Here is a 24,166-nt window from a genome sequence, read left to right as displayed (position 1 = left end):
CTTTTATTTTTTAAATAGTTGATACATAATTTTTTAAAATTATTTTTACATAATTATATATATATATATATATATATATTAAATCGGATTTGTTTTTATTTTATTTTATTTTGGAAAAATGATACTTTATTTTGAATGTAAAAGATTATTTCAAACACATTCAGTGTCGAAAAATAAACTCTTTTACAATTTGTGTTCAAATTAAGCTTTGTGTTTGTGTAAAATTTAGCAAGGTTATCAATTTCAACCAACTTGCCAGTGATTTGTAGGTAGAGGGTAGTGTTGTTTTTCTAAACTAAGGATATAATAGGAGATAGTAAAATAGTTTTATATGGCCACTATTCATAAATAATTGTAAAAGTTAAGAGGGATATGTTTGTGAATAACAAGGGATAGATGTTTTGTTTGGCATTGGTTTTTAATTGTTATTGGATTTTCTGTTGATAATGTCTGATTCTTAAACTTCCATCAATGTAGTTTTTTATATTTTCACACCTCAACTATTATCATAGGAGAAGTTATCCCAAGTTATAAAATTGGTAATGAATAATGGAAACTAATTTTTTCTAATAATTTTGCATCGCTTGATCGGTTTATTTTGAGAATTTTATCTGTGAGAATTTTTTATTAAGTATAATAAATTATTTTTTTTATAAAAATACTATTAACTAATTTTTTATATTAACTTAAATGACCAATAATACTAATAAAATTTATTATATTTTAACATAATTCTTATAAAAGATTATAATAATCACTCTTCAAATTTTTTATTACTAATTAATTTATAAATATTAAATTAAATGTTTTAAAATTTACATTTACAATGGTTTATAAAAAAATTATACTTTCCTAATAAATTAATTTATTATAAATAAATATGTAAATCTATATAATTAGAAAAAATATTGTTTCCAAAAAACAGGATTCTAACAGTAACCAACTTGCAAAATTAAAAAAAATTGTGATAAGAATTTAGTCTTTTACTAAAAAAAAAATTACTTTAACAAGGTCTAGTTTGAAAAAAAAAATTAATGGTCCACTCAAGTCAATAAAATTCAAAACTGATTATAAAGGAAAAAAAGAACTGTCAACGTTAAATTAAATTCAACACAGAAACCTAATTCAATCCAACTCACCTTAGCCTTAAAATTAGTGTTGGATTGAAAAACGTAACTCTAATTTACTTTTTGTCTTTTCGGTTTTTTGTTTGACTTTTGATCCTTGATAAATCTCCTTTTTATTTTGTGTTAGTTCTTTTATATTTTTATTTTCTAAAATGTTTTATCTATTTTAAATTAGTAACTTTGTGCTAAAAGCAAACGATTTACGCAATACAGACAAAATGATTTTTTTAAAGGAACTGAAACAAAATAATAAGCAACATAACTTTTTTCTTTTACAGGAATAAAAGTGAAGCAAAGAAACTATATTGGAACAAAAATATAATATAACTACAATTCGAAAAACATATTTAAGGCAATATAAGACTTTGAAATTAGAATCACTATTCAATTAATTCCCGATTACATAAAAAGCATACATACAAAAGTTATTTGTAGATATATATTTGCTTAAAAAATATTCACGAATATTTTAAAATAAGTAAATATTTATAGATATATTTGGATATTTAATTTTTTTTATAAAAGTTTAAAATAAAATATAAATAAAATTATAAAAAAATATAATATAATATAAATTAAAATTTAATTTTAATTAAATTTAACCTAATAAAATATAAATTAATTTTAATTTAATAAAATATAAACTAAATTTTTATTTTTATCTTTTATATATAAATACAAATAATATAATATTCTAACATATTAAAATATCTATTATCTATTACTCACGAATAATTAATACTTACAAATATTAAATATTCATCATAAATTTTATTTGTAAATATTTTTTTGGTATTTCTAAATATAAGTGAGAATGAGATCATAAATTTTGTAAAATAAAAAGCCTTGATGGTGTGATGAGTCATGAAAAGTGATTGTGTCTGCCACTCTGCTTATGCCAAGGTGAAATACAACAAACACTTTTGAATGGAGTGAGTCACAAAGGTGTTGCTTATTGTCATCTTTTTCTTCTCAAAGACAAAAACGTGTTTTACTATTTTTTACAAACGAATCAATCTTATGCTTGCAATTGGATGCCACAAGAAGTCTCCTTTTAGTCATCTTATTATGTACTTCTTTAATCACAATTACGTCTAAAATTAATTTTGCTTAAACCAAGAATGAATTTTTGCATTATTTTGTTTCATTAGAAGTTGATTTGTTAGCTCAGTTTCTCTCTTTGTCCAGTTGGCAGGCAACATAATCCTGTTTTGTATGTTATAATAATCACTTTTGACTTTATCATACCAAGATCTCCTCTTCTGTTGCTCCACAGATATCAACTACCCTAACCCTATGCACTGCACTCACTTCACACCTTTAATCCAAACCTAAATGTTTTTAAAAATATATATTTTTACACATACAAATTTTTTAGATTTATTTGATTTTTTTATTTACAGAAAAGAGATATAAAAATTTATTATTTTATATCCTTGTAACATGTGTTATTCTATTATTATTTTAGTTTTTTCTTTTTGTCAAGAGGTGAACTTTAAACCTAACTGAATCTCATAAAATCGGCTTGTAAGATTGAGTTAAATTTAAAGTTCATTTTTTTAACAAGGTATCAAAGTGTTTTATGCTCGAGATGTATATCTGAGTGTGAGGAATGTGTGTTGAAAGTTTCGTTAATAAAGATTGAATCAGACTTAAAACCTCACTTTAAAAATTAATTTTATAGGATTGAGTCGGACTTAAAATCTATTTCTTAATTCTTTCAAAACAAAACATTTTAATAAAGATATTTTAACAAATATAACACATCATTTTTTTCATTAATTCATTATTTACTTGTTATTAATATATTCTAAATCCAATAAAAAATTATCCGTTTACTGTGTATTAAAATGTTGTTGTAAAAAAATTTGAACTTTTCTTTATCTCTGCAATTTCAGCATAGTGATTGTTTTCTTTGACAAACTTTTTCTCTTCCTCTGTCTTAACCATGTCGGATTGTGTACTGTTAACCTTTACTTTAATTTGCGGAAAGCCTACATCACATTTGTTTGCCGTACAATTTTTGTTTCCCTTTGGTTATAATTACAAAGCCCCTTTTTAAAAGTCAATACTATATACCAATGTAATCATTTCAGTCATATGTTTCAAAGTTCCATTCTGGACCCAATGTGTAAATCTGCTTTCACTGCTACCTATTCTAGACCAAATCATGTTAAAATTAAGCACCTAAAACCAAAATGGTTAAGCAATGTTATGCAACCAACACAAAATTCACAACATGTGAAGGATTTGTTTTGAAGTAACGAAAGTAAAATAGATTCTTACATTCATACGTGTTCATTTGACACATAGTATAACGATAATATAACAAGGATTTGTTTTGAAGTAACGACACTAAGATAGATTCTTACGTTCATTTAACATAGAAGATAAGATGATGATTATAAAAATATATAGTTTTATATTATTTTAAGAACAGTGTCTCAAATGAACGTAAAAATTTAGTTAAGTGAAATAATCATTTCATTTTCTTTTCTTTTGAATAACTTTTCAGAACCATTACCATACAAAACCGTGATACAATGAACAGAAACAGAATACAATATAACTGATGTTTGCTTCTCAGAAAGATTCTCATTGACTCCAGAGGTATATTTTAAATGAACAACTGAGATATGCCATCTGCTTTCTGATCAAGCAGATAAAGAAAAAGCATAATTTAACCCAAAAATAAAACAAAAAAATAAAATAAAGAAAAAGTAGCCCTTTATCAAAATACCATCTTTGGAATTTTTTGGCACTTTCTTTAAATCTGTGCAAACACAGAAAGCTGTTTCTTTCTCATGAAGCCACCAGCTTCTCAGTATTCTGGTTTCTTATGGAAGAATAATACTGAATAGTAGTAATGTTGCTTTTCTTCAAAGCAAGAATCACATTCTTGCAAATCTCAAACTTCTTCAAGGCTTAACAAATAGTCTAGCTTTCACTAATCAATGATCAATCAATACACTATCAATAAGGGAATTTCAAAAATAAAATAAAATAAAATAAAATAAAATAAAAGAACAAAGTTTAATGCATAAAAAAGGGGATGATTAGATGACACTGTTTGGTCTTTTAACAATTATTTTCCCTCTTCTGCTATCCATTTTCTCTCTTTCTTTCTTTCTACCTATTGCTGCACATGTCCAAAAGCTTCTTCCTTCCTTCTACTATTTCATCAAAGAAATCATCAAGCTGCCCCGCTATAGTGTCGACCCCACATCTCAACAAACCAAAGCAACTCTTGACGTTGTCGACTTTTTGTTGGATCTCAGAATGTTCTTCGTAACCTGCTATTCCCTCCAATTCAACTTTCAGTTCTTCCATGGCGCTCTTTGCTTGTTGGAACTCGAACAGCAGAATCCCTGGCTGCCCTTCTGTCTGGTCTATCTCCTCTGCCACTTTCTGCTGCAATATGGCCATTGAAACCATAAACCCAGATCCAAAAACCATGTCTTCCTCGTACCCTTGGTGAAAGCAAGAGGAGGACCAACAATACGCAAGCCCGCAAAGCAGAATCATCAGAAGCAGTGAGCTAACACTCCTCATTGCATACAGAACCCCTCGGAATCCACTGAATCCATTCAACTTCGATTCCATTGAGATGTTCTGAATCAAACATTGAGACAACGGTTCAATCCTTGTTTCCATCAAGCTCTTGTTTTCCTCTTCCAATCCTAGAATCTCCCTTTGACAAACATTTATTGCCCGAACAACCTGCATCACAGACAACAACAGACCCATCAAACAAGTTTCCTTTTTTTCTTTTCTTTCGTATCGCACACCACATACAAGAGAACAAGAACATCATCCGAGGTAATTTTGTCTGAGCTAGATTCCAGACTTGTTAAGCAAGCTTTATGTTCTGAATCAAACCACACATGCATATGTAATATCAGTGATGTGGGCAAGTATAAGTATACGTATATATACCAACCTGGCGTGCAATTTCGGGAGTGAAATGATGGTAACCATCCAAAGAAGAAGCTATGTTAGAGGCAGCCGAGTAATAACTCTCCATTCCAGAAATGGCTGATTTGAGAACATGACAAGAATCCCAAAGCCTCGAGCTTTCGTCCATGTATTCATCCAACCATTTGCCTCCAACAGGCAAGCGAAGCTTCCGGACCAAAATGGTGAGCTGAGAATGGAAGGACTGGAGAGAAGAGATGACCTGTGAAAGGAATTGAAAGGACATGAAAGTGGGAGAAAGGAAGGATTGGTGGAGTTCATTGAGTCCTTGTGTGAGCAAGTTGTAGAAGCCAGTGACAGAAGAGTTAGTGCCCATCATGCAATAGGTGAGGGAAAGTTGATGGAGATTGATGGATATATATAATTGCAAGATTAAGCCTTTCAAACGAGTGTGGGTACGTAGCTTAGGAGCTCAGGTTTCTATGGTGAAAGGGTCCTGTTGGGTGCAATTATGGTTGTTTCCCAAACAGTGGAAGGGATGATTGGGAATCTGCTGTTTTGTTTGTGACAGAGAGAGAGAGAGAGAAAGATAAAATAAGGTAATAAAGTTTCCTTGGAATTAACCTGACAACTTTTTTGTGTCTTGTTTGTTATTCCTTCAAGGACTATAACTTGGTGTTCGTTATGGTAGAAAGGAATATGAACAATCTTGGAGTTGTTCATATACGATATGTTGGATTGTGTTTCTTGGAGGTTAAAGTTTGACTACTTTGACTGAGATTCTGCTTCTCATTTTTCCATTTTGATTTGGTTCCCTTTTGGATTGAGTGCTTCTTCCTTATCCTCTTTCTGCACCTTTTTGGTTTTGTTTTCTTAAAGAAAGTTGTGCATAGTTCCATTTTGGTTCTTTTGAAAAGAGAAGTGAATGATAGGGTTGTGTGTGCTCTGAGTATTTTACACATTACTATGCAGATTCTTCTTTCTCCTTTAGGACCCAACATTCTATATGGAGCATTAAATTAAACCACACTCGTTTGCATGAAATATTATATATAATGTCAAACATCTTTCAAACTATTCTTGTGAATTCAAATGTATATGTTTTGGAGGAGATTCACTAAATAGATATAATACTAATGAAATCTGAATCCAAACAATTACTCTTTATCAAAAACCTAAAGAAAACGTATTAATAAATTATAAAAAAGATTAATAAATATAATATTAAAGAAAACTACCTAAAGAAAACGTATTAATAAATTATAAAAAAGATTAATAAATATAATATTAATGAAATTTGAATCCAATAACACGAGTGATTGAGACTACTCTTTATAAAAAAACTTTAAAAAAAATATATTAATAAATTATATATAATACTCAACTTTCTCGTTCATTTATTTCTATGTAAAACTTAGACTTGTGATTAGAATTCTAACCATTTCTTTTATGTTTTGTGTTACTGATATTATTATTATTATTATTGCAAACAAAATCTGCCAGCTGGAAGCTCATCATCTTCACTTTATCTGGAGGAGCAAATCAAGTCAAACTCACCCTAAAATCCTCACTGATGAGTTTGCTAATGGAAACAAAAATCATCATTTCACATCTCAAAAGACGTTTAACAAGGAAAGAGAAAGATTCAGAGCTAAGTTTAGAATGGAACAAAAACATGCATATCACTAAATTAATGCAAGCTTCATCTTCTCTTTGGTTTATTTCACCAAATCATTGCAGAATTTAAGAACATAGAGAATCAAAGTATATCTACAAAGAACAACACTTTAATCTCTCTTTCCTTTTGATTAGCCCGGTTTTAAGGGTAAATGCAGCCCTTAAAGGATACCATATCAAGTATTGAAATATTAATCAATGTGATCTTGTATTATAAAATTTCACCTACTTGTTAATCATATATTCTTTGTTAAGGGCATCTAAATTAAATATATATATATCACTTAGTCATTGTTATCTGCAAATATATGGATAGTTTCAGTAACTAGTTCCTTGATTCTGGCATAAAAGAACATTCAATTTTTTATTTATTAGGATGATATCTCTTGCAACATTCATGTGTAGATTTGTTCATGTCTTAGACTCTTGAAAATTCTCATGGATTCCAAATCAGATAATAATGATTTGCATGTTTGAGACAGTGTTTTTGCAATGGTCAAATGAAGAACTTTCAGGTACTTATGTGCTTATTAGACATTGAAAGGTTATTCTTTTTAATTTCTTTCCTATAAAACTTCCAGCTCTGCTTATGTTCTGATTACTGTAACTGTCTTTTTTTATTTATTTATTTTTTATGGGAAAGAATACAAACCAAATCATCCTGATCTATTCTGCCATAGTTTTATAAATAAATAACTCAATTTTGAGAAGTCATAAAATAATGACAATTAGAAATTGAGGGATTACAAATTAAATTATATTGTAAATCAATGGCTACAAATAGAAATTGATAACTCAAGTGGAATTTAATTTGTTATAATGTGTCAAATTTTCATTATTTAATTTAAAGAAGTATATAAAGTAGGGAATAAGAATATGAATATTGGTCTTCGCGCTTAGTGGCTAAACAATATTAGAAAATATCTAATTCATAAATTAATATACTTAATTTTTAGTTTATAAAATATTATCTAACTTAATCTATGTAATAACTATTTTAATTTTTAAAATTAATTACTATTTAATGATTCTTCTTTTAGTGATAGCACACACTTCATTTTGAGTATTTGTATCCCTTTTAGTCTATTCTCCAGTCTCAAGAACTGCGTGAGACTCTTGGTTATTTAGGTAAAGAAAATTCTCAAGAACTATATAAAAGATATATTTCTATATATTTTCTTTATATAATTTACAGACAAAATACCATTGATTAAAAAATGTAGTTATTTATAGAGACAAAAATAATAAATGCTTTTCAATTTTTTTAGAATTATTCATTATTATATACTAAAAGTTATATAATATAAAATAAATCACCATTACCTTTTTATTTTTGTGTGTTAGACGATTCAAAACTACTCTTTTCATAATATGATTAACATCTTGTTATTATTCATTCTTTGATATGAAATGGTACGCATATATAATTATAAAACTGAAATTATATACAATTACTTAAAAATTAAAATATATTTTTGTGATAAAAAGTAATGATTATTTTTGTAAAATGATATAAAATATATATATATATATATATATATATATATATATATATATATATAACATTAAAAATTGAAGATAAATTATATGTAATTATCATTTTCATAAAAGAAACTAAATACATTACTTAAATTAGTTATAAAGTTCAAAATAGTTTGACTATCTTAATTTAAAAATCATTCATTACCGAAATTAGCATTTACTATTTTTAGTACTCAATTAAATACAGTCAACAATAAGAACTAAAAAAGAAATACCATGAATTTAAAAAAGTAACAAAAATATTTTACAGATATTAAAAATGACAATATTAATAAGTGCGTAAAACATATTTAAACTAAAATATTGATTAGTGGTGGATATTTTTTATAGTATGTAGTCATAGATAATAAATTTATGACTTTTATATATAAAAATATTTTAACTAATTATAATTTTAGATTTTAACTCCTAAGAGGTGGTAAAAACAGAACAATGCGTCTTTGCATGTAAATCTGTTGTGCAAGATCATTTATTTACACTTGACATCTTTGCATCTCAGCTCAGTCAACAAAAAAAAGTTTATCATTATCTCTAATCACATCAATGGAGTCTATTTCTGCTCCTTCTTCATTTGTCACCATTGCATCTTTCGCATCAATCCCAAATTTTTCACCTGTTGAAGAACATACATACACAATCAAATAAATAAACAAATGGGTTTAAATTTTTATTGCTGGAGATTTTCTTAATTTGATGGAAATCTGGAATTTTACCTGCAATTTTTTTGAGTTCATCTAATGAATTAGGCATCCTTATTAGCTTCCCAGCTTGCATGATACCTTTTTCTCTTCTCACTACAGGATGACCTCTATATATGCTTACTCTAGCAATCTTTGGTCCATCATATCTTGTTTCTCCAATATGTTCCTCCTCTTGATGTTTCCCTTTTGATGCAACTTCATCCGGCATAAACTCAATTACATTAATTCTATGTCCAACTTCACAATTATGCAGCATTTCAGTCATGGTGGATGGACAAAATTCATGACTATGTACATCAGATACATCTGCACCATTCAGGACAAGCAACTTAACCATTTCCACATGATTTTCTTTCATAGCAATTTGGATTGCTGTTGCATCATGACGATCTTTAGAGTCAACGTTTAATCCTTGTTTCAAAAGATCTGCCATCACTGTTAATTCGTTTCTTTTGGCGGCTGTACACAGAAGATCACCTGCTGTGTTCTGGTCTGAGAGAGCAGCAAACTGGAATAGAAGTCGAAATATGGAGTAATGTTTTGATGCTATAGCACCCCACATTGCAGTGTTATCATTCATGTCTGCAAATTTATGCTAATGTAAATTAGTACATGGAAATGAGATACCATTAAGATGGAAATTTAGGTATGTTGTACCTTTTATATGTATGTTGCATGTATTCTTTAGTAACACTTTAACACATTCTTCATGCCCATTTGATGCTGCTATATGCTGCACAACAGTTGTAGTTTTGACAAATAAATCTCTAGCAACTGTTGAAAGAAATATACAAAAGATTGAATAAGAATATCAATATTAGACAAGAACATACCAATGGAGTTTTCCCTTCAGAGTCTCCAATGTCAGGATCCAAACCTGCTCTCAGAAGCTCCTCAAGAAAAGCAGCATTGCCTGTGCTGGCCACAGTTAACAAGTTCACAGCCATGTTAGGATCCTCTTCTTCCACATTCTCCACCATCAAATCTCTGATACTCAGATTCTTAATCTGCTTGAAATGCTGCATTTGCATCACAGTTTCTTATATTTTAGAATTGAAACCAACCATAAGCATTAACAGTTGTAACTCACAAACCACAAGCCAAGATAGTAGCACTTCACCTGAAGAAAATTTTTGAGTATTTGTATGTTGTCTTCTCTTTTAATCTGCATTGATTCTAGAAGGGTGTTGGTTTTCAGTCTCAGGAGCTGTGTAAGAGTCTTGGTTCTGTAGGTAAAGCTCTGAGGCCTACAACAAAGGGCACCAACCTCTCCAAACATGTCCCCAGTATGCAGAGTCCCTAAAGTTTTCTCTTTCTCCATCACACTATCTATGATCTCCACTTCTCCAGACACAATAATGTAAATATCATCTGGTGCTTCATTTTGCATGATAACATCCTCTCTCGGTGGTATGTACTCTGCCTTCACTTTTGCAACCTGCACATCAACAATTCATCCCATCCCATCAATTTACTTGCACAATGCTTGATTTATGTGTTGGGAATCCAAACGTGAGTCCAAGTCCCACGTTAGATATAAATAAAAAAGTAGATCATTGTTTAAAGGTAAAAGACTCATTAATCCATTATCTTAAGATTTTGAATACAAAATGATATAAATCTCTTATGTGATTAGACTTAAATCTTACATTACATTACAACGGTTAGAATCATGTTTAGTTTCATACCAGGGACAAAATTATTTCTTTTGATACGCCTTTGAAAAGATAGACTTTCTCCACAGTTTCAAAAAACAAGTGCTGGCAGATGCTTTTGCAAATAGACTTTGGTAGCTGCTCAATAAGCTGATGCTGATTCAAACTCTCTGCCTTAAATCTCAAACACATGTACGCCAAGATCTGTTCTTTTAACCTCGGAGGCAACCGATTTCGGCACACAAAGTTTGATGCTGCCTCAATGCTATTTCTCTGCACAGATAATGGAAGTTATTACATCACAGTTACGTATGATTCTTGCAGCATCATCATGATAAGTGCTCTTTAAGTGGTCAACAATCTGAACTGAAGAAAGCATAAAACATGGAGTAGAAAGTAAGAGATCAAGAACTTTAGCAGAAAAGACTATTCTATGCCATTACAAGCAAGATTCACAGTCTTTATATCTTGAGAAACAACTAACTGAGAAAAACATAGTATGAAACTTTTAACAGAAATAACTAACTGACAGAAAATCATCATTTAACACAAACACGGTAACAAAATCTCCAACTCCATAACCCATATAAACGATTCTTTTAATGCATGTACACGACAAATGTAGAACAATACTTACAAATTCCATGGTTCGACGAGTTCCTTCGACAACAAGATTTGTCATGTTACCGATCAAGTAAGAAGTTAGGCCAAGGTTAAAGAGCATGTAGAAAATAATGAAGATCATCTCCATGGTGTTGACGGCATGAAGGTCTCCATAACCTACAGTGGTCATGGTAGTGATGGACCAGTACATGGCAGAAATGTATCTGATCCGAAGGCTTGTCTCTCTGAAGTTTGGATTCACAGCTCCAATCCATGTCTTCCCTTTGTGGGGATAACGATCAGCTAGCATGTAATACAGACATCCAGCACAATGAATTGAAAAAAGGGTTACCTGCACCAGTTTCACACAAATGCATCAACATTAAAAACATTCTGTGGTTTATCTCATCTAGTCAAAGATAAATACATATACATACTGAAAGAAGCCTAGCACATCGGACCCAGAAATAGCTGAACCTGATGTCTTTCTCAAGCCTGGCAAATGAATGCAGCTAGATCAATATCAATACATAAAGAACGCAACCCAGTTGCAGATTGGATAATGAGAAAAGGAAAAAGGGAAAACCTTGTGAAGAATTGCTTGACTCGTCTTATTCTCCAAAATCTAAGCAGGCCCAAGAGGAAGTATGGAAGACCCACTTTGCGTTTTCCAGTGAACAAATACCCAAGTGCCTCATATGGTATGGTTGATGCCAAATCCATCACGAACCATGTAGACAAGTATCTGTCACAGCATTTCTAACACTGTCATCATTTTCCTTTACTTTGCAAAACAATCACACCTTATAGCTAGCTACATGATCCAAAGTTATGAATATTAAAGTGATGCAAAAATCATTCACCACTTCTCATTGCTTTAAATACTGGACCCAGTTTTTTACTTTCTGTTATGTACTCATTTATTTTTTATACTTCGAACCAGGTGCATCCGTTATCGAATTTGCAACAAAGACCTTTATCTGGTTGAATTTGATCATTCAAAGCCAACCCTTTAAAAGTTGGTCTAACACGAATCAAAGTTATCAAACTTCCGTGGAAGTTAGGCCTATCTCCAAAAAGGAATTGTAATTTGGAAGCAAATTCAGAATCCATTAGGGAGAGAGAATATTTACATGTTATACCGAATCGAGTTCTTTCTTACTCTCTCTTAACATGATATTATATAGTATTTGGTGAATGAACTTTTTTAACTTTTTATTACAATAAACTGATGCTACTTTTACTTCACACGCCCAGTTTCAAATTCTTTAGAATCACAAAATAGTAATGATTGCTCTCGCCCATTTTTGTATACCATAGATGCGCTGGAAAAGTTTAACCATCCATTATTTTAGGCGTTTACATCAAAATGTGGAAATAAAGCAGAAGTTAGAAATTGCCAAACTTGGTTTCTGCAACAGAATGAGACAAAGATTAGTGATTCACTAACCTTACTATAATCTTCTTCTTGTCTCGAACCAGTAGATGAGTTGTTCGATCAATGTAAGCCAAGAAGAATGTCAAAACAATGTCAATACCGAAGAAAATATCAACAACAGTGTCCGCTACATAGATTTTCATGTTAGAAGATTTGTGCATGAAAGCAACTTCGAAGGGATAAACCCATGCAGAATAAGCTACCAGAAGAACCATAAAACTCTCCCAACACCTGCACATGCATAAACCAAAATGAAGAATTTAATCCCCTTAAATTTGTCAACACCAATCATACATAATATTCTCTTCTTGAAGCTAATTATAGTCAAAATCAATACATATGTGCTTCAAACCAAGTTCTATGAAGAATCAAACAATTTAAAGGCTTACTGAGTTAAGAACTTGAAAGTCAAAAACTTCAACAAGCTGATATATATCGTACGTGTACTGTCCAACAAACATTTGACAAAACCAACTTCGAAAAACACACAAGGTTTTTCAAAATCGTGGCTTTACCTGTATCTGGAATCCATTGGTGATATGATCCACCCTTTTGAGTTAACAGGATTCTGGCTTGAAACACCAAGTGGGGGAAGAATGAGCTTAGAAATATTCCTCAGATTGAAAGATGTAGACATATAATCTTCTTCTTTGAGATGATGCTCCTCCCCTGAATGATCATGCTCCTGCTTACTGTAACTCTCCTTCAAGATAGAAGCTAGTTGAGGATTATGGGAACTGAAATTCCCCTCCATTTTACAGAATCAAGACAAGATATTGGTGGATTTTGAGAAAGAGCAAGTGTGTATCTCTGAAGGAGAGAAGGATATAGAGAAAGAGATTAGAGTAGAATGTAAGGAAAAGGTTTGTTAGAGGAGGATAGAATGAAAGGGCAAGCTCAACATAATGAGCAAGAGCATTTATGATGATGATATTATTGTGGATGGATGTGGGAGAATAGGAAGTGAAGCACTAATGATGAATGGTGAGCCAGAAAAATGTGGTCTTGATGGTTAATGCTTGTAATGGTACAACACATTTTGTTGGTTAATGATGTTGTGTTTGTAAGTTGGAAAGTGGTTTTATTGCAGTTATTCTTATTCAGTTTATCTGTGGTTTATCAGAAGTTGGAGATCTGTGTCTAGGAAAAGTTTGATGATAATGTGTTTATGATTTGTATGGTGATTTTGTGAGATCGAAATGGAAAAGTGTGGTACAGAGCAGTGAAACCTCCACTTTCCTTCTCTCTTCCTCTCTCATATAATTGTAGCATCGTTTTCTGATGTGAAATAAGGTTTGACAGGTAAGAATAATATTATTGACTCAAAGAAAAACACGTACAAAGTTTGTGACCAGCAGGAAATTATCATGCTTCAGGTGCAGTGCAAGAATTTCACTGGTTTGTGTCTTGGTTTTAACTGTATAGTAATATTATATGAAACACTTTTACGTTTATTTGATATACAATATAAAAATAGGACGGTTATAAAAAAAATATTATTTGAGATACATAAATTTTTTCCGTTGATATTATTTTTTTTTTAAAAATACAAAAATTTATATTTTTATGATTATTTTATTCTTGTATTATGTATAAAATGAATGTGAAATTATGTCATATTATCATTTCTCTATAAAAAATAATATGTCAAATGTAAAAAATTTATATATATCAAATTATCATTTTTCTTTTACATGAATAAAACAATATTTTTATTAAATGATGAACTAATACTTACTTACCTTCATTTGATATATATTATAAAAATAAAATAGTCATAAAAATAATAAAATTTTATATTTAAAAGAAAATAATATTAAATAAATGTACAAAATTTAATATATTATTACACATTCAAACTTTTGGGTTAGTGTCCACAAATTGGACTTATAGGAGACTTTGAATTGACTTAACTTTTACTTTTACATGGATTCATTTTGACAAATTTCACTTACCCAAAAAGAAATATAGAATGTGAAAATTCTTTAGCCATATTAACATTTAAAGTGTAGAAAAAAAAAAGCTTTTTTCTTTATGATGAAATTTTATCTTTTTTTTTTAAGATTAAATACTATTTTTTTTAGCATGATGTTGTTGAATGATTGTTTAATATTCCACAAGCATGTTTTTTTAATTTTGTGGAAGAAATGTGTTGCATGAAGATGAAGAGAAGTTAGCGACGTAAAGTATATTGGTCCAGTTATTTTGATAAGATGAGAAAACAATATTCGAAGACCAATCACAATTCACAAAATTCAAATTCTCCACTTTCCTTAGCACCTTCTTCCAACTTCACTAACCATCCATCAACACATTTCTTCAAATTAAATTAACAAATCAAATTTATTCTAAATTAAAGCTATGCATATTCACCTCAATATTCTCTTTCAAATGAATTTTTAATTAGTTTTATTCTTATTGTATTTATTATATTTAATAGATAGAGTAATGGTAAGATTAGAGATGTTAAAATGAGTCACAATCTGCCAGTCGAGTTGAGTTTGAAAAGATTGTATCTATGTGGGTCAGATTTAAACCCGATTCATGGGGGTTGACCCATCAATCCACGTACCTAATTTTATTTTATTAAAATTTAATTTTAATTTTATAAAAAAATATTTATTATTTTGTTTTTGCTTGAAAAAATTATTTAAGTTCCTTATTTTCAAAGTGAAATTTGTTTAGATTTAAATTATAGAAAGTTTACAATTTTTTATATTTAAAAATAGATTGTAATTAAGTGAGTCAATGAGTCAACCCGTTTACCCACCAACCCATGGTGGGTCAGGTTCAAATTTTTCTGACTCGCTAATAAATGAGTCGGATTGAGTTGACTCACTAAATGACTAACTCGTGGTGGATCAGGCCGGGTGACCCGCTTTGACAGTTCTAGGTAAGATAATATATTTTTACATTTGACACAGTTAAAAATATTAAATAGTTATACAAAATAAACTTTTATATTCAAAAGAAAAGTTAAAAAAAGAAAAAATACTTTTAAATAAATATAAAAATTTTATGTGTATAACAATATCATTTCTCTATCTAATAGTTTTACGAGTCGAAATATAAGATAATTTAAATATTTTGTTTCTTTCAAGTTATTTTTAAGATTTCTTAAATTATATTATATCACTTGTGAGAGAAAATGAGTATTAATTATCTCACTTCTAACTTATTTAACAAATATAATCGTAGAATTAATGAAAAGAATATTAAAAATTTAACATAATTTTATTATTATACTAATAATTTAAAATATGATAATAAGTTAAATAATATTCTTCTTAATATTTTATGTAAAAATATAATAACCAGTCTAATATACTTAAACTTGATTTCAATATTATTTTGATGAATTATATATTAATTTATCTTTTTGACAATTTTGAGGTAATTAATTATTTTATAGTGCCATAAATATATGTAGAAAGTAGTAGTAGTCATTGTATGTTGTGACACACCCACCAATCCAAGGTCGTAAACTAACCGACCATATCTTTTATCACATTCACATCATCTACTAAATTATTCTTTTGACTAAAAAAATATTTATATATATGTAAATTAATGTTTAATAACATATTTAGAAGAAAAATAATAACTTCTATTGTCTTATCAGACATAATTTTATTTCATCTTTTTACATAACTGTATTGTGACCATGTCACATCAAAATATACGATAAGGTACGCCTTATGAAAAATAATATTTTCTTCATTTTTTTCAAGTATACTTTTCTTTGAAATAAATATTCTATTTATTTATTCCTTTATTAATATTATTTTCATCTATTGCGTAATTTTTAAAATAATATTTTATCACGAAATGTAAACAGATTATTGTACTTTTAAGTTAAGAATAAAACACGAAATTTGGGACATGTAATTTTAATCTGACAACAAGGATCTTGTTCTGTATTAAGTATTAAATTATGTCCAAAAAAAAAAAACTGTCCAATTGATACATCCACTAAATAAAATAATAATACAAAGACAATAATAAAAGAATCATTTCATATATTGAACAAAATCATTGTTAAATTATTTTTCTATACATCATTAACTCTCTTTTACATAAAATATAAATAATTACAAGTTAATTACAATTATAATACGGAAATATTTCTATTATCACCTGAATATTTAAACAACAAGGGTGTATTATATTTTTATCAGAACAAATTTCAAATACTTGGTAATTAATCTTATCTTCTTTATTTCTATTTATGGACTCAAAAACTTATAAATATGCGTTTAGAAATTTATTTAAGAGCTAAAAATTTATAAATATTTTCTAAATTCTTAACTGTTTAAATTTCCGTTGTTCTTTTTACAGATAGTTTTCTTCTCAATTTTTATCAATATTTCGATAATAAATTGTTGAAGTTGTCAACTAATTTCTTAAAATACCATCTTTTTAACCTGAAGATAACCATTTTCTTTTCTATAAGAAAATTATAATAAAAAAATAAGTAACTAAAAATATATTCATTAGACCATATAATTGAAACTGATTAAACAACTATATGAATTGAAGACGTCTACTTTACTAGGTGACGAACTAAACTAAATATAAAATATAATAAACTTGATAAACAAATTATTCTTATCTTTACGTATTTTGGTCGTATTAATGATTTTGATTAACTAAAAAAAGGATAAGAGCATTTGAGTGATCCATTGATTCAAAGACACGCTATAATTGGTTTTGCCGACAACATGTAATAAATTGTATGTTAACTCTTCGATGAAAATAAAGTTCCTCATTTATTTTTGGTTATGTTGACTCTGTCAATGAATGTTGGAACTAGTAAAAACATTAAATAAATTATTAAATATTTTTATTTTTATGAGAGTAAAATATTATGTAGTATGTTGAAATAAAACAAAAAAAAGTGTGGCCCTTGAACTTAATGCATACACCTACCCTTGTTTTAAATGATATTATTGAATCGTTAGTATATATTTCATATCATATTTATTAACTTAGTAATGACATAAAAAACAGCTATTTCACATACTCTGTTTTTCTTCTCAATTGTCACTCAGAGCTCCTTTCATTTGTTATATTTAAGATTTTTTATGACGTCAAGAGAATGAAATTCAATTATAGTAAATTGATAATTCGACATTATACTTTTAATCGCTTCTGCAAATTATATTAATTTTAGAATTCATAAGTCTGGTTTTGTGGTTTCTAACTTGTATTATTATTATTATTATTATTATTATTATTATTATTATTATTATTATTATTATTATTATTATTATTATTATTATTATTATTATTATTATTATTATTAACGTAAATGCAAGTGTGATATATTTTTTAAATATTTATAATATATTGTATTATGAATTAATAATTTTAGTAATTTTAAGATGGAATTTAAATAACGTATTTTTTTAACTATTTATAATATATTGTATTATGAATTAATATTTGTAGTAATTTTAAGATGGAATTTAAATAAATATAAGTAGGTTTTAACTTAGAAATAAGTAATACATGTGTTGAACATATTTTTTAAGATGGTTGAATTAATAATATTTATAATTTTATGGTAATATGAAATTTAAAGAAATTTAAGTTTGTTGAATTAATAATACAAATATAAATGTGAGGAATAAACAAAAAATGAATGGAGAAAAAAAAAGGAAAAATATAACTATTTCACAAAAAGATTTACAAGGAAGACAGAAATAATCCCTAAAAGAAAAAGAAAATAAAAAAGAGGTTAGAGTATGTCAGGCATTTACGATCCAAAACTAATTCCCAAATAACAAAAGTGGGTGTGAGAAACACGGAACAAAAATGGCTAATCAGTCGTCACCGTCGCCGTCACCGTCGCCGTCACCCCCACGGCGGAGAACTCCTCCACCAACTCCTGTACTCTCTTGTTCTCTCTGATTATGTTAACGTCCATAGTGATTCAATTTGATTCTGATATGTGGAAACGGAACAGCAGCAGTACGTGGAGGTTAATTGCGCAAGTTCTGGGATGAAACGGCGGTTCGCGATGGGGACCGACGCGGGGTTTGCGGTGGCACTTATCAATCGGAAGTTGAAGGGAAAGGTGGTGCCTGCGTCGCACATAGAAGCAGTGAAGGATGGAGAAGAACCCATCGCATTTGGCCCCACATCATTTCTTTCTGACTTTGGTGATGGTTGGAAACTCCAAACTGTAACCCTCACTGATCTTTCTTCAGGCAAGTACAGTAGGCTCTTTGTTTCTTAGGACCTCGCTTACCAAACATTGATGTTGCAATGATAATTTTAGTTTATGAGAATTACCTTTTTATTCTTATTTTTCTCTTCTAAAGTATTTTCGGAAAAGTTTTTCCTACATGTTTTAAGTAGATTTTCAGAAAATTATTCAGTTATTTGTTCTCCAAGCTCAACAAAATGAAAAAGGAAGATACCAAGTATATGATGTTATTGATATCGCTAACGTGCATCCTAAAAAACAAAAATATTGACCTAAAATCGAGCGTTTCTCAAATATGACTGCTTTATTTATATTAAAAAAATAATATTAATATAATAAATAAAGAAGATTTGATTTTTCTAGTAATAAAAATATCATATTTTATGGTAATATATATATATATATATATATATATATATATATATATATATATATATATATATATATATATATATATATATATATATATATATATATATATATATATATATATATATATATATATATATATATAAAATCTAGCAATACTCGTGATTATATAAGATCATTTCATTATTTCTATAATTATAATATTCTCCTTCAAGTTTATGTATCTAACTTATTGCAAATATAACCATTAAGTGGTTCTCTTGGAGACTTGGTGGATACGTTTGGTCTTTCATGAAAGATAGGATTACATACGATATGTAATGTTGTTGTAATGAAAGACAGGATTACAAACAATATGTAATGTTGTCACATACAAGGTGCATTCGGAAATTTCTCCAAATTTAAGTTTTATGAGTTGTTTTAGCCACATGAGTTCACAACATTTTGCACTTGACTTTACCACAACATTTTGTTTCTTATTTTTTTCCAAATATTAAATTACATCCAACAGGAACACAATATCTTGAATTCGGGTGTCTACCACTTGGTCACCATGCTCAGTTAGTGTCAGAATACCCAACAATGAGTATTTTCCATATTTTCATAAATGATTCATTTTCTAGGAGCCTTCTTAATACAGTTTAGGATCCGTACAACTACATCTCAATGATGTTGACAAGGAGAGTTTAAAAATTGACTTACCACACTCACTTTGCAAAGTGATGTCAGGATGAGTCATAATGAGGTAATTAGGATCAACTAACATTCTGTACCTTGCAGGATCAGAAAAAGGTTCTCCTGAGTCAATTACAAATTTAATATTTGGATCCATTGGTGTTCTTCAGGCTTAGCATTTATCATTCTTGTTTCTTCTGGAATGTCTAGAGCATGTTTTCATTGAGATATCATCAAACCATTCTTGAATTGTGCTACTTCTAGACCAAGAAAATACCTAAAGTGTCCAAGATCTTTGTTTGGAACTTTTGAGCAATATATTGTTTTAATTATGCAATACCCTCCTTGTCATTACCTGTGATGACAATGTCATCCACATATACAATGAGAGAAATAGATCCTTGGAGAGAATAACAATAGAACAAAGAATGATCAACATCACCCTGTCATCACTTCGTAACATTCCAACTCCTAAGTACCACTACTTTGAAGGGCACACATGTCATCAATCATTGGTTGCCACCACTCTACGTGAGATAAAACTTCACCTGGAGACATAGGAAAAGGAATAGAAGATAACGAGGACAAAATACCTATGATGACTGAGGTTTGTATAGTAGGCAGAAGGGTTATAAGTATAATACCTTTACGAATGACAATAGGTCCATCATTTTCCGATGAGAATGGATTCAGTACGGGAAATGGTGTCAAGGAAGGATTAGGCATGACCTCCATTATATCATTATCAAGATGGATCCCGTACTAGAATATCAGTAGGTTGTGAGTCACATTATACCAGTAGCAGAAGAAGCACTTTAGTTATGGCAGAGTCATCTGGTAGTGATGGAAGAAGATTGACAATGTTAGGAAAGAGATTAAATATGGTGTTATTAGAATAACAAGTCATATAATCTAAATATTCTTGATTATATAAGATCAACTCCTTACTTTTATAATTATAACCATATTTCTAATTATATTGGACCAATTCCTTATTTCTATAACTATAACAGAGTATTTGGGTGAGCATTAGCAAAATTTATTTTGAATGAAATTGATTTCGGTTAAAGTTGATTTTTAAGTGAAGCTATTCTTGTTAGGGTCTAAAAGCAGGTTAGTAGTATTTGTAACTAAAAGAGACGTAGTGTCGTTTCATAAGAACGAATTAAAAGATTTTGCATGTAAAACAAAATTTAACCCGAGGAATGTGGAAAGCAATTTATCATGTCAGTATGTTTTAATTTTATGAATGGGTATGGTAGTAAAAAGAATGTATAATTATTTAAACGTTCTGTTTTGTTGTTTTCAGAAGTGAGGAATGGAGAATTTCAACAGATGAGAATGCAGGCACCGGGGCTAGTAAGTTTATTTTTAAACTGAAGGAAGTACTATGTAAATTTTGCCCATATATATATATATTACACATTATTCTTAGACAACAATATATATAGGTCATCAGAACACTGTTACAATAGCAAAACCTAAGATGCAATTGTTATAACTTAAAACTAATACTAACTGATCAATAGCAGCTGACAATCAGTCGTCTGCTGTACAATAGCTGGGGTGTTTTATACAGACCAGTATACACTAATAATCCTCTCTCAAGCTCAGGTAGGATGAGATAATTTGCTTTTTAATTCCAGAAACCGAGATTGACTTCTAATTCCAGTTTATTGGTAGGAGCTAGTGTGGCAGAAACTTGAAGCTTAGGAGACTGTTTCAATTGACGAGATTTATGTGGGAGCTACAGTATGGGTAAACTATTCAACTGCAGTAGAGGTGGCCACAACCGTTTGCTTTTTGTGCTACCAGGAGATTAGATTAGGCCAAAGCAAAATGACACTGTAGGTTGACCAGTGATCATTGTAATTGGAAGCCCAGTCAGTGTCTCAGTAACATTGAATTTGGAGAGTAGTGAGTAGATTCTGGCTGTAAATGTTAAGCAATGGCGAAATTGAAACTGGGAGATATCTAAGGACCCTCTTAATTGCTTCTTAGTGTGATTCTAGGGGTTGGAGAAAAAAATTTAAGACTGTTAGTGGTTTAGTCAATTTCTGATCTTTCATTGATTGCATATTGTAGCTGTCAATAGCGACGCAAAGTAGGATCAGAAACATAATACAATTCTATTTTGGAATTTTTTTGCCCCAAATCAATGGAGTTGACATACTATTAGAATTGGTCATACTGGATTTAGTAGAAGAAGATCGTGAATATATTACTGTGAGTAGTAGAGAGCCATCAGAAAGTCGAGTAACTTCAATGCCTAAAAGTAATCAAGCTGGCCAAGTTTTTTTAGGGCGAAGATCAAATTCATTGAGTGATCAATTTTTGAATTAAAAAAGGAGAGTTCCCTGTGAAAATGATACTATCTAAGTAAACCAAGATACTATGACGTACTTGTTTTTCTTGATCTTTTTCTTGCTTCTTTCTGCTGCAAGCTTCTATTATTACGAACAATAAGGTACAGAAGATGTAATCGATTAGCGATTTTTGTTTACCCTTGTAGTATCGTCTGATACTCCCAGAAGGCTTCATCTAACCTTGTAGAATCCATCTTCTTTGAGGACGTCATCTAGCATGATCTTTGATAGGTTTGATATATCGTATAAAAGAAGCAAAAGGTAAGGTAGCTTGTACAGCCGTATCTGAACTATTTTAAATACTTCCAGGAGAGTTGGGAGGAGAACCTTTTTGCTAGAAGAAAAATAGAAGGATAGTTGGAGAGTGAGGTTCTCTCGAATAACCTCTGATTGTATTGTGTACTGCAGTTTTCTTCTTATTCCTTGACTCCATTTCTCCTCATTTTGGACTTAAGGAGGGCAACAAAATTCAAGATCGTATATTTTCTTTCCTATTCTAATATCAGTTTTATCAACTGGTATTTAGAACAACGATCTTGGCATTGTGGTGCAATTTGAGGGGTATGGTGAACACGAATATGGAGTCAAGAATGGATGGGTATGAATGGATGTTGCAAGAAGCTATTCAATGACAGAGAGAAAGCTGAGAACAATCTCTTGACAACATATATAGAGCATTTTGAAAAAAATGAAACTTAGTGTTTAAGACTGAGTGAGAAATTTCATTAATGATAACGCAATACGGAGAGGTCTATATAGGAAGAGAATGAGTGGCTCCCAACCACACTGCTACAATACCAATGCCTAAAAACAAACGCTACCGTTAGAACTACTACTAACCGTGCAGATCAGTATACACTAATAGGAGAGAACAAAATACTAAACATTATTTAACTAAATGTAATGAAAATTGTACCTTAATCAAATTATTTAAAAGCAAACATCTATTTTACCTTAATCAAATTATTTAAAATCAAAAGTTATTTTCCTCTTATTTGACTTTCTTATCCCAGGTTGCAGGTGTCCCGGGTACTGCAAGGAGCGTATCCAATCCAATCACCTTTGTATATATTGTTAAAATCATGTTTGCTTTTATTTTGATATTTGTTCTTGGTGCAATTTTTACTTTGTTTCTCGATAACCTTCCTGCATTCATACTTTTTCTCAAGTCAATCTAGTGCACTTTTATGCTTATGTATGTATGCATTAAATAAAGGGCTGCTCAATCAATCAGCCTTTTTGTTAAGTACTTGAATTCAAACTATTTAATATTTCATATTAGCTGGCTAATAAATTTTAAATGCTGAGTACTTAAATATTAATCAGCCTCAAGTTCTTTAATCCATGCATGTATCTTCCCACAGATTGACATATTTGCTATAAGCAACACTAAAACAAGCCCTCTTACTTGGCATCATCATTCCAAAGGTAGAAGTGAAACTATTTCCTGATAGGCTCTTGTAAACCGGGTACCTTAAATCTCAAAAAATATTTGAATAAACTTATATTTGAAGGTAGGAAACATAATGGCAAAAACTAGTGTGCAGGAACCATAGTGTTGCATTGTCCTCTAACTTTAATTCTTATTGCACACTGTGTTTCCTACCTCTCACATCATGGAACCAGTGTGTAGGAAGAATTTTCCCAATGGATGTTAGAAGGAGGCACTTCCATGATTTGAGAGGTGTCCATTAAGCTCTTTTGGTGCATTCTTTTCTGTTTTACTTCAAGATTTAAATTTAAATTATGGTGAGAAAAGATGGCAGCAACCAACCTCCAAGTCTACTTTACACATTCAGTTGCTGGCCTATCTTCCTCAAACCAAATTGAGCACCGCTACTCCAGAATGCATACATTTTTTTCCCTAAGGTTTGGATTATTTTTTAA

General features: G+C 29.9%; 3 protein-coding genes across 4 annotated transcripts; 1 reads left to right on the top strand and 2 right to left on the bottom strand.

The window, feature by feature from the left end:
* Positions 1-3,795: 3,795 nt before the first annotated feature.
* On the bottom strand, positions 3,796-5,502 carry LOC108342578 (uncharacterized). The gene is made up of 2 exons (XM_017580368.2): positions 5,068-5,502; positions 3,796-4,847 (listed from the first exon to the last, which is right to left on the bottom strand). Exons 1-2 carry the CDS (start codon positions 5,419-5,421, stop codon positions 4,257-4,259), a joined length of 945 nt encoding a protein of 314 aa, XP_017435857.1. The 5' UTR covers positions 5,422-5,502; the 3' UTR covers positions 3,796-4,256.
* Positions 5,503-8,680: 3,178 nt separating this feature from the next.
* On the bottom strand, positions 8,681-13,767 carry LOC108341137 (potassium channel AKT2/3). The gene is made up of 11 exons (XM_017578790.2): positions 13,174-13,767; positions 12,671-12,889; positions 11,807-11,965; positions 11,658-11,715; positions 11,255-11,572; positions 10,651-10,890; positions 10,083-10,400; positions 9,796-9,981; positions 9,620-9,695; positions 8,975-9,544; positions 8,681-8,874 (listed from the first exon to the last, which is right to left on the bottom strand). Exons 1-11 carry the CDS (start codon positions 13,410-13,412, stop codon positions 8,762-8,764), a joined length of 2,496 nt encoding a protein of 831 aa, XP_017434279.1. The 5' UTR covers positions 13,413-13,767; the 3' UTR covers positions 8,681-8,761.
* A 4,614-nt stretch (positions 13,768-18,381) lies between these two features.
* Positions 18,382-23,580, top strand: LOC108341224 (uncharacterized). 2 transcript variants are annotated; one of them, XM_017578909.2, is made up of 4 exons: positions 18,382-18,550; positions 18,630-18,870; positions 21,223-21,272; positions 23,293-23,580. In XM_017578909.2, exons 1-4 carry the CDS (start codon positions 18,476-18,478, stop codon positions 23,455-23,457), a joined length of 531 nt encoding a protein of 176 aa, XP_017434398.1. In that variant the 5' UTR covers positions 18,382-18,475; the 3' UTR covers positions 23,458-23,580. The 2 variants fall into 2 exon arrangements, with proteins under 2 accessions (XP_017434398.1, XP_017434397.1); XM_017578908.2 differs by having other exon boundaries at positions 18,384-18,550; positions 18,627-18,870.
* The last annotated feature ends 586 nt before the right edge of the window (positions 23,581-24,166 follow it).

This window comes from Vigna angularis, chromosome 6 (assembly GCF_016808095.1).
Source record: "Vigna angularis cultivar LongXiaoDou No.4 chromosome 6, ASM1680809v1, whole genome shotgun sequence".
Lineage (NCBI taxonomy): Eukaryota > Viridiplantae > Streptophyta > Magnoliopsida > Fabales > Fabaceae > Vigna > Vigna angularis.
The sequence above is the reverse complement of the archived record's forward strand: the minus strand, read 5'-3'. Positions and strand labels throughout refer to the sequence as shown.

Coding starts and splice junctions, on each gene's coding strand:
- LOC108341224 (XM_017578908.2), top strand. CDS start 18,476: ATGGCTAATCAGTCGTCACCGTCGCCGTCACCGTCGCCGTCACCCCCA. Junction 18,871..21,222: donor CCTCACTGATCTTTCTTCAG/GCAAGTACAGTA, acceptor TGTTGTTTTCAG/AAGTGAGGAATGGAGAATTT. Junction 21,273..23,292: donor GAATGCAGGCACCGGGGCTA/GTAAGTTTATTT, acceptor TTCTTATCCCAG/GTTGCAGGTGTCCCGGGTAC.
- LOC108341137 (XM_017578790.2), bottom strand. CDS start 13,412: ATGGAGGGGAATTTCAGTTCCCATAATCCTCAACTAGCTTCTATCTTG. Junction 12,890..13,173: donor CCAATGGATTCCAGATACAG/GTAAAGCCACGA, acceptor ATGCATGTGCAG/GTGTTGGGAGAGTTTTATGG. Junction 10,401..10,650: donor AAGAAATAATTTTGTCCCTG/GTATGAAACTAA, acceptor GTTGATGTGCAG/GTTGCAAAAGTGAAGGCAGA.
- LOC108342578 (XM_017580368.2), bottom strand. CDS start 5,421: ATGATGGGCACTAACTCTTCTGTCACTGGCTTCTACAACTTGCTCACA. Junction 4,848..5,067: donor CTCCCGAAATTGCACGCCAG/GTTGGTATATAT, acceptor TCTGTGATGCAG/GTTGTTCGGGCAATAAATGT.